Source organism: Pempheris klunzingeri, chromosome 21 (genome assembly GCF_042242105.1).
Source record: "Pempheris klunzingeri isolate RE-2024b chromosome 21, fPemKlu1.hap1, whole genome shotgun sequence".
NCBI classification, from domain to species: domain Eukaryota; kingdom Metazoa; phylum Chordata; class Actinopteri; order Acropomatiformes; family Pempheridae; genus Pempheris; species Pempheris klunzingeri.
Genome location: NC_092032.1, coordinates 1,503,966 through 1,522,732, shown reverse-complemented (window position 1 = coordinate 1,522,732; position 18,767 = coordinate 1,503,966). Strand labels below are relative to the sequence as shown.

General features: G+C 42.0%; 1 protein-coding gene across 2 annotated transcripts in view; it reads left to right on the top strand.

The window, feature by feature from the left end:
* snx7 (sorting nexin 7) overlaps nt 1–12,658 on the top strand; it is a 42,255-nt gene extending 29,597 nt beyond the window's left edge. For both annotated transcript variants that reach the window (XM_070852851.1, XM_070852850.1), the window contains exon 9: nt 11,171–12,658. In XM_070852851.1, the coding sequence (XP_070708952.1) occupies nt 11,171–11,251 (81 nt within the window). In that variant the 3' untranslated portion in view covers nt 11,252–12,658. The remainder of the gene's footprint in view (nt 1–11,170) is intronic.
* Nucleotides 12,659–18,767: the final 6,109 nt, after the last annotated feature.

The following is an 18,767-nucleotide window of genomic DNA, read 5'->3' as shown; positions in this document are numbered from 1 at the left end:
CCTAAGCTGGAGGCAACAGGTGGTTGTGCAGGTACAATGATCTGGTGGACTACTTGTGGATGGTGTCCATTTGCGCATCAACACGCCGTGATCGACAAAGTAGCATACAGTTCTGTTTTTTTGATTTTATCTTCACTCACCACTGCCCAGAAGCACTGGACACTGGACACTGTTAGATAAACTTACCTCCTGCTCGTTTTTGTGCCCGAGCCACTTACCACCCACAATATTGTTTCCCATTAGAAAAGCAATATCATGAATGAGCAATGCAGGGCAAACGGCAATAGGAAAAATCCAGTAACTAGTTTAGATTGTACATGGATGTGGCATATAACCTGTTTCAAGGCCACTGAGCACTAAGCCTAAGGTGAACTGCTCAGAAAATGACAAGGTTTTTGAAAGTGACAGATTGGGATCCGCCTGTCATGCAAAATGTGCACTGGTCGCTGATCATTTGGGTTACCCATCAACGATACCACGGTCTCAAGTTCACTCTGGCAAAGTGGAACTTCATGTGATCTAGACTGAATTAAACCTATGCCTTTGGGCTGCAGTATACTAGGTGGTGGTTGTTGTTGCTCCTGACAGACAGTCTGCAACAATGTGCCCAGTCTTGTGGCAATAAAAGCTTTCCCCTCTCCTCCATGTGGGGAGCTGGCACTTTGGGAGCACTGCTCTGTGTAATGGCTAAGGAGTGGAGTTTTACAGCGGCAGAGATAGGGAATGAGGTCTTATGCGTTAGCACATATTCATCAGCTAACACAGCAGCAACACGGAGAATTTAGACTTTCTGCTCATTTAAGCATTTAAACTAATTCATAGGCATGCAGGATTGCTGCTTTTACTGTGTCACATTGTAAACTGTCCTCTAAGGGAAGTGCTGAGACTGCCTCTTGAGCCGTGCAATGGATCTTACAGTGCAGCAACACAGCCCACACATCTGGCCATGGCAATGCATTCAAAGGCACCAAAATAGAAGTCCACTTCAGTCTCTCTAAATATTGGCACCAATGATATGTGTTTACTAAAGTTGATCAAGCTATGGGGTCCGCTTTAGTTTCCATTCTTTTAACTTGTTGCTGGAAATGTATCTGCGCTTGTCAGACCTGTGCTTTTTCTTGAGCCTCAAGTTGTACTTCCATCACAAGATCCTAAAGAGAGCGATGACAAGGGATCAAATCGCGGTAAAGTGACCAGAGTTTTAACCTGCTCATCTATCTTGATGTAAATCACTTAGCTTGAGTGTGCAGCAGCAGGAACACTGGGTGTTTCTACCCCGACAGGGTTACAGCTACCCCACTGAGGGTGCTGCGGTCCTGTACATCATATTCAGGAGGCAGAGGCCAATAAATCAAGAACCCCCATTTCTAGTCTGTCTACAACTTGAGCCATAAGTTCAGTGACTGTCTGGAGACTGTGATATTGAAGTGGTCAGCAATAATCAGCAGCTCATCCTTGCGACATCTATCTTCTATCATCTGTTCAACATTTTGTCAAATGTGAGGATTCGGAACACTGTGATGGTCATATTTTCTGTCATTTCATAGACTTTATAGCTTTATAGAATTTTGAAAGATTAAAACACTACTGGATGATGAAAATGGTTATGGACAAAACTTCCGTCTACAAAGAACTCTGGTCATTACATCTTGAGGGATTTAGACATTGATCAACACTTAGACACCATAAAGTCATTTAACTGTCAAGTCCTTGTGACAGTTACTCCCATATGACATGCATGCATCATTAACACAGAGTGACAGAGGAGCAGGCAGGGGAGGAGCGAGGAGTGGATGGCAGGACAAACTTACCCTCACCTTACACAACCATTTTCTTTTGTTGTTGTTGCATTTGCTTTGTACCACAACACATTAGATATTCGATGAAACAGAAACAGCCATGGGTCACCCATCTCCCCCACTGAGGCTAACTAGTACATGGAACATTTTGGTCAGACCACTCTGACCTTCCTTTCTACTGCATCTGATATCTGGTGCCAGTACATCGAGGATGCTTTATTCAGCATCCTTCATATTCATTCATCAACTTCATATCATCTCCATACCTGTCACACAAACATGATAGTGGTGTCCATCTTCTCATCTTACTCTCAGTAAGAAAGCTTAATTACAAAAAATGTTGAACCAGTTATTAAAGCTGCACTTACTAACATTGAAAAGAGAGTGGAAAATTTGAAAGAGTACAACCTCCAGGTCCTACCCCTCCCTGCTGTGGAGACGTGCAGGCTAGTAAGCACACAAATCACGTCAGTACAAATGGAAGATGAACTATACACAGCAAGAAATGACTGTAGTCTGGCTTTATTATATAGCTGGATACTTGGTTCTCATTTCATTATCTAATTATTTTCAAATAAGCAGTCTGACTTTGTGCAACTGTAACATTAGTGTTTCTGAACTTGCATTAACGTTACCTTCATATCAGTGCTGTAGTGGCCATCTGGCAGACCCGGACAAACACCAGTAGGCTGCTGCATCAGTGGACTGTCAAAAAAACTCTTCTCTTTCTCTTTCTGCCTCTTCAGTCCATGAATGCCTCTTCTCTGGCCTCTCAGTGTGCTTTTTAGCATTAAAGATTTAAGCAGCATGAGCAGCATGAGCAGCATTTCTCATTTCAGTTTCGTTGTGCTTCTTGCACAATGACAATAAAAGAATTCTGATTCTGATTCTGATTCTGATCAGATCTTATATTAGGCAGTTGCGGTGTACATGAGAGCATGCAGCATGTGTGTTCCAGGACATCACTGACCCACCCTCCCTTGCTTCATATTGACTTTTTTGTCTTCGCTAACATTAGCTAGCACTTTTGCTGCTGCAACAAAATATATGGTCAGACTGTAAATTAGCAGTTTATTTACATGTATTGCTCCTCCTGAAGCTGCATGCTGAAGATTTTGAGCGTGCAAGCTGGAGAGGAGCTGCTCAGCACCTGCATCAGCAGTGACAGACGCTGCGTTGGAGACCTCACTGGTTGTTTTCATTCAGGTGCAGGGGATTCTTGCCAATGCCATTAGGAGCACGAGGAGGAGCCAAAGGAGCCTGTTGTTTTTCACAGATTACCTGTCTGTTGTACAACTGTCAGAATATAGTGACAGTTTCAGCAAATATGATAAAAAGCTATTTTTAGAAAAGTTACCTACTGAACTTTTAATGATGCAGTAGCTGCCATATGTCAATCTTGGGGGTGAATTTTATGAAATTGCAGCTTTTCTGCTGTGTTTCTGGAGCATTCACAAGCATGGATGTGACAAACCTGCTGACAATTTGATGACTTATCTGTAATGTCAGGAACAACAACCATCTGCTGCTGTAATGTGTCAGTATACACTAGCTGGTAGAAATACATGTGACACTGTATATTAGGTCTAAACCGAGCTGCGATCAGATTGCTGTGTGTGGGCGCAGCAGAATGAGGATGCACTGATATTTGCAATTCTATTAGCTCGTCTGCATCCCAGTTGTTCCTTTTGCACAGTCGGCATATTGTCATGTGGAGACAAGTCACCGTCCATCATTAACACCAGAAATAACCAGCAATGCCTGTCAGGCAAACATTCAGCCCACTCAGATTATAATCTCAGTAAATGTATATTTTAAAGCCCGAATTAATGATTGATTCAGTAACGTCTTGTGAGGTTATTGCTCATGTTGTTAGACAGTACAGACGAAGTCCAAGTTCAAAGCAGAATCAGCACAGTGGAAGAACAGACATGACATGATTCTTGTTGTCATGCATGAAATTTAAACAGAAGCCCTGACCAACAAGGATGAACTAGAATATAATGCACATGAATCAGTGAACTTTGTGATGAATAATTAGCTTTAAACCAAAGAACTGATTATCAGCTGCCAGGTTTCCAAACCTCATGAAGCTTTCGTTCCTCAAATCCAGCAGTTATTGATTATTAGTCAGATGCAGGTTTGTGATGAGCTGATGGCTGACAAAGGGAGCGCTCTGTCAGCATTGCCATGGTTACCTCATAGCAACAGAGACTCTGCTGGAGAATGAGACTGATATAAATACAGGGATGTTGCTTTTATTTCAGATCAACAAATCTGAATTATTTTTGTTGTCGCCATGACATCGGACTAGCTGTTGCAAGCAAGTTGCAAGGACACGTAGACTGGAGGAGCAGGGGAGCAGGGAGTCGGCTGATCTTCTGCCCCCATCATCCTAACTCCACCATCTATGTAGTAATATGTAATGTCCACTGTTGCTGTTCCCCTGTCCAGTGTATGACCGTACTTTATGTCATTGTAAATGGTCTGATAATAATAGTAATAATACTTTTTATTTATAGGCGCCTTTCAAGGCACTCAAGGTAGCCTTACAGTAAAAAAAACACTATTTGTATTGTGCTTTTCTAGTCAATGGGACCACTCAAAACGCTTTTACATTACATCCTCATTCCCCCTTTCTGAGACTAGTCTTTCACACTGAAGCTATGCTTCAAGAGCAAGAGGTTCAGTTTCTTGGACACTGGAGCTGATTGATGGACAACCCACTGGCCACACCCAGGGACAATCCAACCCACGTCCTGACCCACTACCCCCGAGCCACAACCGCCCCTTGTTGTATGTGGTCTGAACATATTGGTCGTCTCTGGCAGGTCAATATGAATCCTGAAGTCCATTAATTGGTTATTATTATCCATGTGTTTCTGATTTTGCCCTGTGATTGACTGGTGACCAGTCCAGGATGTAGCCTGCCTCTCGCCAATGACAGCTGGGATTGGCTCTACCCTCCCTGCTTACCCCTTAAGGATGAGCGGTATAGACAATGGATGGATTGATGGATGTCGAGGCCTATTGTAAAAACTGTATGTGTGAGTGTGTAGATAAAGGTACCAGGTTAGGAGAGGATGGTTAGTCTGTAGACTCTGTGTCTGTGTGAGCAAACTAACATCAACTAAACTTTATTGCTGCATAGTAAACTACAACACATCAATTCAATTCAATTTATTTGTATAGCCCAATATCACAACAGAGTGTCTCACAGTGCTTTACAAAGTTCACTGAAATAAACAAGTGTAAGCGAACAAACAATCTAATGAGGCCAATGGATCAGTCCGGTGGATCAGTCCGAGGCATCACCTGCCCTTTATGACCCTCCTTCTTCGGGAAGGAAATCAACATCATCACAATAATCAAACTCTGTGAACATTAAAGCAAATCAATACCAACACATTAACAAGGTTAAACCATTGCTTAGCCATGTATACAGTAATGCTCTGCTATATATGCCCAGTTAGAGTTTGTTCCCAGTCCTCAAAGGGAAGAAGAAGGTCCTTCAGTGTGCTGCTTTCTCAGCCTGTTGATGAACCAGGCTGGAAGAAGGTTCTGGTTCTTTGTCCTTGCTGTCCTGGTTGCAGGCTGGAGGAATCTGGTCGTAGACTTTGTTTCTTGATAGTTAGCAGCTCAGTGCTAACTTCCTGCTGTGCTCCTGTTGCTCTGAAGATCAGCTGGCAGACTTTGGATCATACCTGCTGGTGCTGATGAACTTGGTTCAGACAGGACTTTGTGTTGCTGCCATGAAAAAGGTGGTCTACCTTTATTTTGTGTGTGTGTGTGTGTGTGTGTGTGTGTGTGTGTGCATGTTTGTCCTGATTCTGTGTTTACCTGTTCAGCACCAGTGGCCCCTGGAGGATAGTTGTTGGCTGATCAGGCCTCAGCTTTCCTAATGAGCCATGTAATTAGAGCTTTAACCCTCGGTGTACATGCTGCTGTGTCTTGGTGTATTTAATTAATAAGTGCATGTATTTTTGTTACTACTTACCGCACTCCTACTCGCTTAAAGGAGAAATCCAGATAAATCCAACATTTCTTTCACGTATGATAATGTGGTACTCAAATCAAAGTAATTGACATCTGGAATACAGTGACATCAGCATTTGTGCTGCAGCAGCAGACCAGACCAGCAGGAAACAGTTTATCCTCATGACCTAAGCCATGTTCAAAGTGAGTGCAGCCATCATGCTGCTAATAATTCCTTATTGCAACTGAGTGTGTACACACTGCAGTAAGTACAAAAGGTACTTTAAATAATAAATACATTTATAACGGACAGCTTGGGAGTTTGGGGAATTTTGTTATGTGTTTCAAATAAGTTTAGGTAACCTGGAGATTTGTTTGTCTGATTGTAGTTACTTTGGTGAGAACAATGTTCTCAGAACATGGCTTTATCTCTGAAAACAGGTCCACTGAGGGGGGGGGGCAACAAGCCTGTCTGACTGCTTGTTTCTCACCCTGTTACACTGCAGTTTAGCATTGTCACTGTGTTCCCATATCTCAGACTGTAACTTGCTGAGTCTAGCCACATAACACCTGATAGAACCAATGGCTGGAGCTGCTGTTTCTTTTATACTTTGACTACTTGCAAAACTCCTCACCAGAGCTGGATCTACTAATCAGCTTGCTTGATGCCCTCACAGGGATTGTTGAGATTTCGGAAGTGTGCTTGACCCATCGCGCCATCTTCAACATCCTTCGATGTGTATGTAGTAGACATCTCTGTGCATGGTCAGAATTCAGCTCAGTCTGGCAGCGCCCTTGGTCAAACATGCTACATATTTCACTAGGGTATCCAGAGAGCTGAAAGAAATCCAGACTCCACCTAGTCTGAGGCCTCAATGCAACACCCTGAATCGTTCCTCTGTGTGTGAACTGGAAATGAATCAACTCTTTCCTTTTCTAGCAGCACTTTCTGTTGTTGTCAGATTAATGTGCTACAATTTGTTTGTCTTGGCTTTCTCAGCAGTCCTCCTTAAAGCAGGCAGTGCTGAGTCGTCAGCCTGTAAAATCCGGGCTGCTTGGACAGATTTAGTGCTCCACTGGAACATCGGAATCGGCCCTGTTCGAAACACTCTATCTGCCCCTGCAGCCAGTAGCAGCAATTCTTTTAAAATGATGCAGCAAAGACAACAATTGGTACTAACTTTAATCACATTGCTTACAGCTGATATGTGTTGAAATCTAAATGCTCTCTAAATTCAAGAGTTTACTAAAGCTGAAAGTAGCCAGTGTGGCGTGCTCAGTAAGAGTGCTGACGTCACACCATAATGTCACCTCCAGTGCAGCTGATGATAATAACCTCTGTATCTTGGAGGTTGTTGTTGTGATGGGATATAATGTTAATGAGGAGCACAGTGTCAGCTGGTGACAAAGTTGTTAGATCAGTTGAATAAATGTACAGGTTCTCTTGTTGTTTGTTTCCCACCACAGCCTGCTGTGAAGCACCTCTATTCTTTAAATCTCTAACAGGCTGAGGCAGAACTAGCAGATCCGAGATCTGAATGGCTTGTGAATCTCTCCCTGTTTTTCATTCTGTAAATCTAGAGGAAGAAAATCACGTTTAAATCAATATCATATAAATCACATGGAGTTGTTGATAGTGTTATTTCAGCAAAAATACCTTCACATTTGCATTGGTAAGCTAATGATAATTTGTAAAGCTACTGTTCACACTAAATGAAGCCAGCAAAGATCCATTTTTACTACAGTGGAAAATATTTTTAAAATAACTTTGCTGGCATTTTTGTGTTGAGCAATGTAGTTTAGGCTTTGAGCAAAAAGTGAAGGGAGGTGGTTAGATGTAGGGCAGGAGCTTTTTACAGGTTGGGCAAACCTTACAGACTGTTGTGAAGAGAGGCAGTTGGTTGACTAGTAGTAGGTCTTCAAACCATGTGAATTAAAACTGCACCATCGGAAAACACTGTTAAAACCTGGCTGCAGTACACCCAGCAATTGTCAGTGCTAACAGGTGGGAAGCTAGTGAGAGATCATGTTCATTCAAGAACCTTTTGATTTTTTTGATGTTGAAGTGATGCTAAATTCTAAGTAAGTCAGTATAAGAAGTAAGATTAGTCATCATTTGTTCCTGGCGTGAACTCTAAGCCGAGCTTTCTGTCTTAACCGCTCACTTTTCCACTGGACTTGTTGGCTCTTTCCCCCATGGTCTCACTTGACAAATGACATTTCTGCCTTCTGAAATAATTTCTCTGACAAAACTCCAGCCTGCACTGCCACAGCGCTATCAAGGTGCAGTCTGTACGAAATTGGCTGTTAAATGGAGGGATGACACGCTAAGGCTCTGACTTATTGCTGCTTCTAAACAAACAGAAAAAGTGACTGCTCTTTATTGATGTGTGCTGACAGAGTGGAACCCAAGTTCACAGATTGGCAGTTGAGGGTGCCTGTTGGTGTGTGCTTGTCATTTTCACTCTCTGGTTGAAGGGCTTCCTCCCTCCCTGCTATCTAGATAACTGCTTTTATGCCATAAAAATATGATTTCCTTTGTCACGTCCCCTGCAACACACACCACATCCACAATGGGACTCTCTCAATGTTGGTGCAGTAACATGCCTTCACTGATGAGATGGCGAGGGAGTTTGAGACAGATAAAAAGAGAGAGGTGAGACAAGTGCTGGGATAAGTGTTTGGGAAAGCGCATCGAATATTCTGCAGCTGAGTAATACATTTCAGGCCCTGGAAAGTGGAGTAGGTCTATACTCTCCAGTGCTGTACGTGTCAGGCAACCACCCATCGTCTGCCCGAGCCTCCGTTTCCGAGCCACCTGGTGGCTCCTCCACTGCTGTGGACCGCCTGCTGTCGCCCACGCCCACAGTCCAGGGAGGCCAGGTGTGCTTTACTGGGCATCGACAGAGCATGCTGGCCACACCTCTCCTGCTCCCCAGGAGATCAGGAGTGCCCACCCTCTGTGCTTGTTGTTGGCACCTCTTTGGTCTGGCACATGGTGGTGCGCGATGGCCAGATCTTCTGCTACCGAGGAGTCTGCGAAAGACAAGCAGGTTCTACTCTGCAACTCTCTCAGGAGCTCAATTTCGCTTCTTCTGTCATTATCCTGGTCAAAAGCAGCTGTCAGAGACTCTCAAAGAGGACTTGTGTGCCTTGTGAACAGTCAGCTGGACACCGGAAAGCAGGGACTTAATTCTGATCCGCTCCCCGCCCCTTGTTTTGGTGACATAAAGTTCATAACTAAAGTCATAACTGGCTGAAGCGTTACTGCAGTAGCAGAGACATCCCCTTTGTGGACAACTTCACCACCGTCTTAAACAGACCCCAGCTTTTTAAAATTGACACCCTTCAACCCTCTCCACTGGTTGCTACCTATAATGAACATGTCACACTAGAAACATCTCAAGGCTTTGAATTACACCTTGGCCTTGGACTTTTACATTTGAATATCAAAAAGCCTGCTCCCAAAAATGGACCATATTCAAGGCTTGATACATGAATCCTCCCCAGACTGGGGTCTGGATTTGAAAATGGGGGAATGAGTCGATATTTCTGATATCCTGTTCCAAATCTGCAGTCTATAGGTCTTGATGAAGCTTCACTTAACTGGTTCCTCTCGTACCTGACATAAAGGACTCAGGCTGTTGTTGCCAATAGTTCACAGTCAAGCCTTCATACCATCAGAAAGGGGGTGCCACAGGGGTCTGTCCTTGATCTTCTGTTCACATTATTTCTAAATAACATAATTCTTCTGAACCAATACTTCAATGTCCAATTTTCTGCTGATGATACCATTTTATATGCCCCAGGCTTCACCCCTGCCCAGGCCCTGACTCGTCTTCAGTCTGCATTTGATTCTTTCCAAGCAGCACTTTTTAATCATAAACTGCTTTTGAATGCAGAAAAGAAAGCACATGGTATTCTCCACCTCCATCAGTGACTCTGACTATCTTACCATTAAAACTTTAAAGGGCAGTCTTATTGAGTCATACAAATACTTATTCAAGACTTGCATTCAACATTTGACCCGAACTCAAAAAAAAAAATCAAACTGGGTTTCCTGTATAGGACTGAAGGTTGTCTGTCACCATCCAACCGTAAAACTATTGTGCAAACCTTTATGTCTGTTCTGTACTATGGCGATATTCTGTATTGTCCTTCAGCCCCATCAACTCTTCAGCAGTTAAACCTGTGTATCACAGTGCATTACACTTTATCACAAATTCAGGACTCATCACTGCTCTCTGTACCAGAAGGTTGGATGGACTTCCTTATAGACAAGAAGAAACAGGCACCTCATGTTGTTCAAAGCTTTGCTGTTGAATCCTCCAGACCACCTCACATCTCTTCTGTCATAACTTCAGTACTCGATGCAGTGTCTACCTAACTTTAGATATCCCTTACGCCCACCCTACCATTGGCAGGGACAAAGGACATCTTAATAAAAATATGGTTGATAATTTAGCAGTTTTTCAAGAACCCCCTTAAGTTTTTATGTCTTATGGGGATGTCGGGTCTCTTTTCCATGCCCCTTGTGTTGGATAGTAATGCCATACTCAGTAACATAACACGTTACTCAGGAATTTTATGTGCAACAATAACACTCTTTTACTTTGCCAGTTTGGAGGATGAACTTGTTTGCTGTCTTGCCAAGAATAGGATAGACCAAACCAGGCTATGCACCCCCTGTGGTGGGAATAAGAGAAACTACTGCAAATCAGCCAGTTATGTCATTCAAAATCCTTCAGACTGAGATCTGAGGCACATAAGATACATGAATGCTCAGTGTCAGCGTGGTAAACAGCTTCATGATGCTGGTGACTGTTGCTCCTTATGGACAGCTAGTTTGAGTGGGAGGCTGCTGGAGTACAGTCACACAAGGTAACAGGACTGTTGTCTCCAGCTAAATATAACACATACCCCAATCTAATGTCTACTGCTTAATGTCTGGCCACTGTATCCATGTGATACTTCTGATCACCTTTAATTTATCAAGGCATCGGCAACTCTCGAGTTCAAGATCACAAAATAATGATTAGTCATGTCTCTAAAACAAAGTTTTGTTAAATGGGAAAAGGAATACACATGAACAACAGCAGCGTTGTTGGTGTCTAAACTGTTTTGACTGATGGAGAGAGGAGAAGGTGCGCTCTCAGCCTCTTCAGTGTCTAAAGCCGTCAGAAGGAATGCAGGTCATATGTGTAGGGCAGAAATCTGAGACAGCCACCACCTTTCAGATTTTATTGTTGTCATTGCAACATGGTCTTAGGACAGTTTTAGACAACCGACAAACAACCACTTTATCTAAAGCATACAGAGGTCTTCATTTTCAAAGGCGCATTACGAGGAGCTATATTATGGAAATGGTGCTGATGATGCTGTGTCTTCTGTTTCAGTGCCTGGCTGTGTGGGAGTCGTTCCTGCTGTCTCAGAGAGTGGAGCCCAGCGAGCAGAGAGATGGGGAAGCTGCCTCTTAAATTGTGGAGATAATGCAAACGTGGAGATCAACTGCTCTGTCACACCCACTGTTGTCTGTCCAACGCATCCAAATATAGACCAATGTCCACTTACGCAAACATGCATCATGTACAAAGCCAGCACACTCTGTCTCTCTGATTCTTTTTCTTTCTGTCTGACCAAAGAGGTTAATCCCAGTTTCACCATTCCAGTGATGACTGTGCATCACTAAAACCAAAACTGTGATCCAAATATTCATAAATCAGTGTATACACCCCCAAAGTCACAGAAGCCAAAACTAGGGTTGTATCTTTGAAAAATGAACAGCCCTTATGTATTCATTCTAAAATGCAGACTTCAACAGATACTCCTGAATAGATAGCTAGTGGTACCACTGAGTAATGACGTGGACCTGTGTCACTGACCATAATCTATTCCAGTCCTTAATATACTATTATATTATTATACTATACTACTATATGACATAACAGTTTAGCCATGACCACCATTTGTTTCTCAAATTTTAACCAAACAATTTTCACGGTGCTCAGTTAGCGACATGTTTCTTGCTTCATTCTTGAAATTTACAATAATAGTTTGACAAACAATCTTCTCTGAACATCCAGTGACCTGAAGAGAGAGGTGAATAAATTCCTTTTTAGTGAACCATTTGAACTTTTCACTATCACCCTGCGGTCAGGAGCGTTATATCAAATAATCACATCTGTGGGTGTGACGTCACCCTCTGAATAGTTCCATGGTCTCTGTTCTGTATAAATGATAACACCACTTGAAGTCTGCTATGTCTGTCAGCCAAGTCACAGCAACAATTTTTAATCTCCTAATCTGAAACCGTGGCCATCTAAAATATTGTCTAGTCTGTAAATGATCAAACCTTCCATTGAAATGCCACCTTTAACTGACCATGTATCTATTATCCATTTTCTCATTCAGTTACTGAGGAGGAATCAGCCAGGGCAGATTTATGCAAAGAGTGTACACCAAAAACCACAATTATAGCATTAATCACAAAGAAACTCCAAAAATGCTTTAACCATCACGTTTAGATGACACCTTTCATCCACCTTTAGTTCGAGTTTTGCTTTCAGGCTAACATGTGAGATCAGAGTAGTGTTAATAATGCACAGTACTTTTAATCCGTTTAAACAGAGATGCCTTAAATGCTTCATGAAATTCCCTTAAGAATGTTTGGTTGTTTGTGCCAATAGAGATTTCACGTTTACATGTTTGATAATGACGAGCTACACTATCTGCAATGTCTTTGTAACAGAATGCTTAAAAACACCTTTTTATACTGATATCATCTTTTTCTTCTTTTATGCTTTTATCATTCTTGAATTTGTAAAAAAAAAGAAATGAATAAATTGATTTTGAGACATTAATAAAGACAGATTTCACATTGTAAACTGTTTTGGATTCTATTTGTAGACTGTAAAGGCAGAAAAAGAAGCAGAAGTGATGTTTTTTTTTTTTCTGTTTAACCACAGCAAACAATTTTGTCTTCTCCAGTGTCAAAGTGTCTTACCGTAGTTTGGCAGGGTGAATGAAGCAGCGATGTTCAGCTCTCTGCCATTATTCCGTCTTCATGACGGCATATCGATTTGAGCCAAAATGTTTGATGTTTGTTTGTGAGAAGTGCTCACAATGATTATTGCTCCAGGTCTTTGTCCTTTAAAAACATTTAAGCTGTTGAAATAAATCAATAAATTGCTGTGTTGGAGCTGAGCTCCACACACAGAGTTTAAGCTGATCAGTCTTTCAGGAGCACAACAGTTGTCTCCTATAATGATTAGGATCTAAAACTTCAAGAGCAGCTCAAGAAAAGATTTGCTGAAGCAATTTCCACAACTACTGTTGGGTTTGTGTCAGCAGACTTCTCTCCTTATATCATTCAATATCTCACTTAATAAACTACCTTCAGCTTTTTTTTTTAACTAAATGCAGTTTTTAAAAGTTTTCCAAACTATTTGAGAAAAAACATTTCTAAATTGCTTTGGATTTGTCAGACTGACTGTGGTGGCTAGGCTAGCAATAGCCATGTTAGGCAAGGCTAGCTTTTATTAGCCAGCTATTATTATCTTTGGGTGACGTTGTATCAGCAAGAATATATGAAATTATGGAACATATCCCAACAACAGAGCAGATGAGAGAAACTTCTGTTTATTGTCCTTTGGTGTCTGATGTGGCCGACCATGTTCAAGCGACACCTGCTGTTAGGAAACAATATGTCCAGCTGGAACACAAGTTGCTTTTCAATCTTAGTGATTTGGAATGAATTGTATCTTGCGCCCACAAATTACAATTGCATTTGGAGCACTCAATGTAGTAGAACCTGGCCTCAGTATATCTTTTTATTCTCTGTGGCTACACCAGGGCTTTGTAGACAACGGCTGCCTGATGCTGCTGGAAATAAGGCTGATAAAAGTGGCATCGACTGTCTGGAAATAACAAGACTTAAAGCTAGAGAGATATGGGGAACCTTGGGGCTGTTTCCAAATGAAACACAGAGTTTTCTTAAATGACATGTATGCATCGTTGATATGAAGAAACTTCTTAGTGCAGCTATAAAATAATACAATTCCATTTAATTGGTCAAACTATAACAATGTAGAAGAACATTTTAATGAGCTCAGTCAAACCCTTTTAAAAACAGCAGCAGTTAGAATCACGCAACAAAAATCATTGGCAAAACTTGCTGTCACTGGAAGACCAGCGCTTTGTACATGCTGAACAATACTTATGCAAGTGGAAACAACCTCTTCAGCTTTACTTTGAGCATTAAGCAAAAAATGACATGCATTGTCTATCCCTCGCTCCCTGCATGGTAAGGGCTGTGGAGCCGCACATGCTACTACTAAGTAGGTTATCCTACACACTTAATCACATTAAATATTAAAGAAGGTTCTTTAAATAAAGCTGCGCCTTGAAAATTAGGCCCTCCACGGTTTTTCTTAATGCTGAGGGGAATACAGGCCGGGGAGAAGAAGACAGAGGGGGAGGGGGGGACATGTGTTTGTACATGTTCATATAGCGGAGCTCTACACTGATGTTCTCTTTATGCTGTACCCTGCATGGAGGTCCCTGTAGAGAGAGAGAGAGATCATGAAATTGCTTGTACAACATACAACATGTGTTCACGTGTACATGATTGTTAGAGCTTCTCTCTGTAATAAGTTACATAATAAAGGCACAAAAGCCTGATAATATTGTGTGTTTCCTATCCCAGTATTGTGTGTGTGGATCTAAAACACTTCATTGAGCCACACTCTTATGTCTCATTATTGCTCTGCATGAGAATGAATGTATTATGAGTGGATATGTTCATTTTTTATGTTACTACCTAACACAACACAGTGTCACTACAGTACACCTCTGAGGCTGCTTGATGACGTAATACTGTAAATGACTACAATCAATGAAATCAGTCAGTAAAGGATGACAAATGAACGACTAATAATGTGTACGTACTGATGCTGCACTGAGGATTAAAACCACCCAGAGTAACTTGCACACCTCTGCTTGGAGAGAGAAAACAGGTATTACTATAAAACAGGTATTACTTTTCTACAGAAGCTTGTTCTTGTTCTCCAACATTTCTCTGCTAAAAATATCACTTCTGATCAGCTAACACATAAAGCCTTTAAATCATGTGCTTCTAGCTTCACCTGCTGTGTATCAAAACTTGTGGGTGGTTCTGCTGTCTTGGGGGCAGGCAGTAGCATTGCTGGTTTGCAAGCGCTTGTGGGCTGTCTGGGTTTCATATCATGTCCAGGAAAGATGCTGCGCAGAGATTCTGTCTACTTCTTCCTCAACTCAAGCTTTAGCTGGTTAGGGGTCAGGTGAGTGCCCAAACAGCCTGACTCAGCAAAGGTGTTCTTCTTCTGGGATGTCTGTGCTGATGGATGTGTATATTTGCTGGCAGGGCCCCACATGCAGTATATCACTATAGATCCTCTGCCTTAATACGTGTGAAAAGACTTCTCTCTTGGCACATGGGGCGCACAGCTGCACTCAAAATGATTCAACCCCCATTGCAACTTAGTTGTATTGGCTAAATTCACAAACCTTCAGCTGTGTTCAGTGAACAACTCAAACAAGAACAATAGAAATAGCTCAACACAACTAATATTTCAGGTCACCTGATGCAACTAATGATGCACTTGATTAGTTGCATCAGGTGTGCTTGAGATAGAACACATCACATACATGTTGCATTTTAAAGATATGGGTAAGTCAAGAGAATTGTCCAAAAGGTTACGAGAGGAGATGATTGCTTTGCACAAGCAAAGAAAAGGATACAAAAAGACAGCAAAGACACTGAATGTTCGTAGAGATACTGTTGGATATATAGTTCAAGTTCAAAGCTGAAGGAACTCTGGTTACGCTACCTGGATGTGGCAGAAAGAGGAAGCTGTCAATGGCTGCCACCAGATTTCTGAGGGGGGAGGAGGCCAAAACACTGAGGTTTCAGTTCCTACAGTGAGGAGCATTCTAAACACTGAAGGCCTCCATGCCTGAACTCCAAAATGTTCACCACTACTGACCTAAAAGCAAAGACAAGTTGGATCCAATATACTCAAAACTATATAAATAAGCCATAGAAGTTTTGGGATTGGTGGCTTGGTGATGCTCTGGGGCTGCTTTACTGCTTCTGGCACTGGACCTGTAGCGTTTGGAGGGCAAGATGGATTCAATCAAGTATCAGGAAATCCAGGAGAAAACATCTTCAGAAAAAGTCCTGGAAGATACGAGAGTGGCCGTCAGAGGAGGCTGTTGTCCATGAGGAATGGGCTAAGACTCCTCAGGAACACTGTCAGAGCCTGGTGTCTGGATGTGTGACATGTTTGCAGCAGGTCATAACAGCAAAAGGTGCTCCACTAAGTACTAAAGATGCTTGTCAAGAAGAGGTTGAATCATTTGCAGTAGTCTGAGAGCAGTCGTCATTAAAAGTGGCATTCTGTGTTGAATTTGGAGAAAACACGTTATTAGTGATGAAACCTCAATACACCTGCTTTGAGTAGGTGTATTTTTGAGTGCACCTGTAATATCCCATACTAGAAGTGTTACCAAGTGAATCGATTGAAAGGGAACCAACCCACACAGAACAAACACCTACTCCCACTAATTTTGCTCCATAGTGCAAGTAGTAGTCAAAAGCACCATTAAGTTGATCCTTGAAACATTTTGCCATTGGGTTGTCTCTGTTCTGCTATTGTACTTCAGAGCTTGAATTTAGCACGCCTGCCTTTCAAAAATCTCCTTGTACTCCCTATGTTAAAACATGACATGTGCAGGTGCTCGGCAGCTCTCCTGGTGGAGTATTTACTGTGCATCAAGGCTGAGTTGTTGAATCCAGCCCAGGCCCTTTGCTGTATGCCATCCCCTCTCTCTCCCCTGCTTTTCCTGTCTCTCTGTACTATCAAACAAGTGGAAATGTTGAACAATGATGCATATAAGGTGACTACACTATGTACCACGTATCGTGTGAGGAATGGGTAAAACCATGCACTCAAGGTGGGGATCATTAACACATATTCCTCAACACCAGTGGTTTCTTTAGTTCTCTCATGAACTCACCTGTAATGTTTCTTTATCAGAAAGTTCCACATTTCCTGACATTGATTTTTTTTTTGTGCGTTTGAAGAGTTCAACCCTTTCTTAACCCTCCCTAAAGCTATGATATATAACATTTCCACTGTTGTTGTCTTGCATTGCTGCAGCAACTGTTACGAAGTTTCTTGACTTGATCTGACGTGACTGAGGCAGAAATCATTTCTACGGATGAGTTAATGTATTCATGTTTCATTCACATTCAGTCATGTTTATTCTTGTTATTCTAATGTATTATTTTGATTCAGAGAAATTACATATTGTGTGTTTAAACCTTTTTTTCTAGACTCGTATTGAGGGACTCAGAGTTTGCCAATTGTTTTGAGAGACATAATGTGAGGAATCAGTGACAGCAGCAATTAGTGCCCCAATAAAACACTGCTCTACAGTACATTGCATTACTTTTACTACTACACATTTTCTTTTTTAACTTTCACAAATTACCCAGAACGCTGTTTGTTCCCTCACCGAACAAGCAGCTGAAAAATGTGTCTTCTCTACTAAAATGCTGCTTCCTCCACAAACCCTCTCTTGCCTTATTTTTTGGAGCCTTTGGACAGCACATATGGACTAATGGTAAATGGTAAATGCTCTGTATTTGTAGAGCTCCTTTCTAGTTATTTCAACTACTCAAAGCGCTTTTACATCACATCTTCATTCACCCATTCACACATCATTCATACAGGAGGAATCTAATTCTTTCTATTCTTTCATTCTCAGACTAAATGAGACTAATGGGATTCATAATTCTCCAAGAAAAAAACACTCATGGCTACAGCATTGGTCTGGCAGAATTAAAGCAAAGTATGCTAGTGCTGTATGACGTGCTGTGCTATCAAGTGTTATGGAGCACTGAGGGGCCTCTTAAGGCCCTGCAGGCGTCGTTCTGTGTGCGTCCACGAAACAAACACTCCCATTATTAATGCATTTAACCATGTATGTCCTACTTCTTCTCTGCCTGCTGTCAGTGTGGGCACAGAATATGGAGGGTGACAGTATGCTTTTTATGTATCATTCCAATTGTCTTAGAAATGTATATGTTTATATGTTTCTGATATCTAAGATCAGTTCATTTTGGAAGAAATGTATGCTGTTCAAAAACATTATTTCATATCCACGAGGGCCCAAGCATGGACTCGGTACAGATGGCCACCAGCAGCCCAGCATTAATGAATGCACAGGCTGTATGCACAGACAGTAAGCTAAATCATTCAGTATTGCTAATAGCCAATATTTCTCACTCATATGTTCTGCATATAGTCAATGTCTTGATGGTGATCTCAGTAAGAATAAAAAGCGCTCATTCGAACTTAGATATGAAAAATCCAATCTTTTGCTAAGCTGAGCCTTCAATGGATTCTAGAACAAAATTAGGGTGTGTTGACAATCTTCTAACACTCTTAAAACCAGAGCCAGATTCCTTTATGAACAGCAAAATGTGGTATGCATTTTGTGTGGAGTCTGCATGTTCTCCCTGTGCTTGTGTGGGTTCTCTTTGGCTTCCTCCCACAGTCCACAGACATGCATGTTAATTGATGAGTCTAACTTGCCCGTAGGTGCGAGTGAGTGCGTGAAGGCTTGTCTGTCTCTCTGTGTGTTGGCCCTGCAATTGACTGGCGATCGGTGCGGGATGGACCCCTCCTATCACCCAATGTCGGCTCGGTTTGGCTCCAGCCCCCCTGCGACCCTGAAGGATAAGCAGGGTAAACAATGGGTGCATGGTAATCCAGCTAACTCAGTTTAGTGACCCTTAAGGCATCCCCTCTTAACGCACTTCCAGTGTGGGTGATTGGGGACAAAATCCACAGTCCTTGTTTTGTGGTTCCTTTTGCTTTGGCTAGTAAAAGCTGTAGGTCTGCAGACAAAACAAGCGTCTGGACAAGTGGACTAAACATGTGAGAGCAG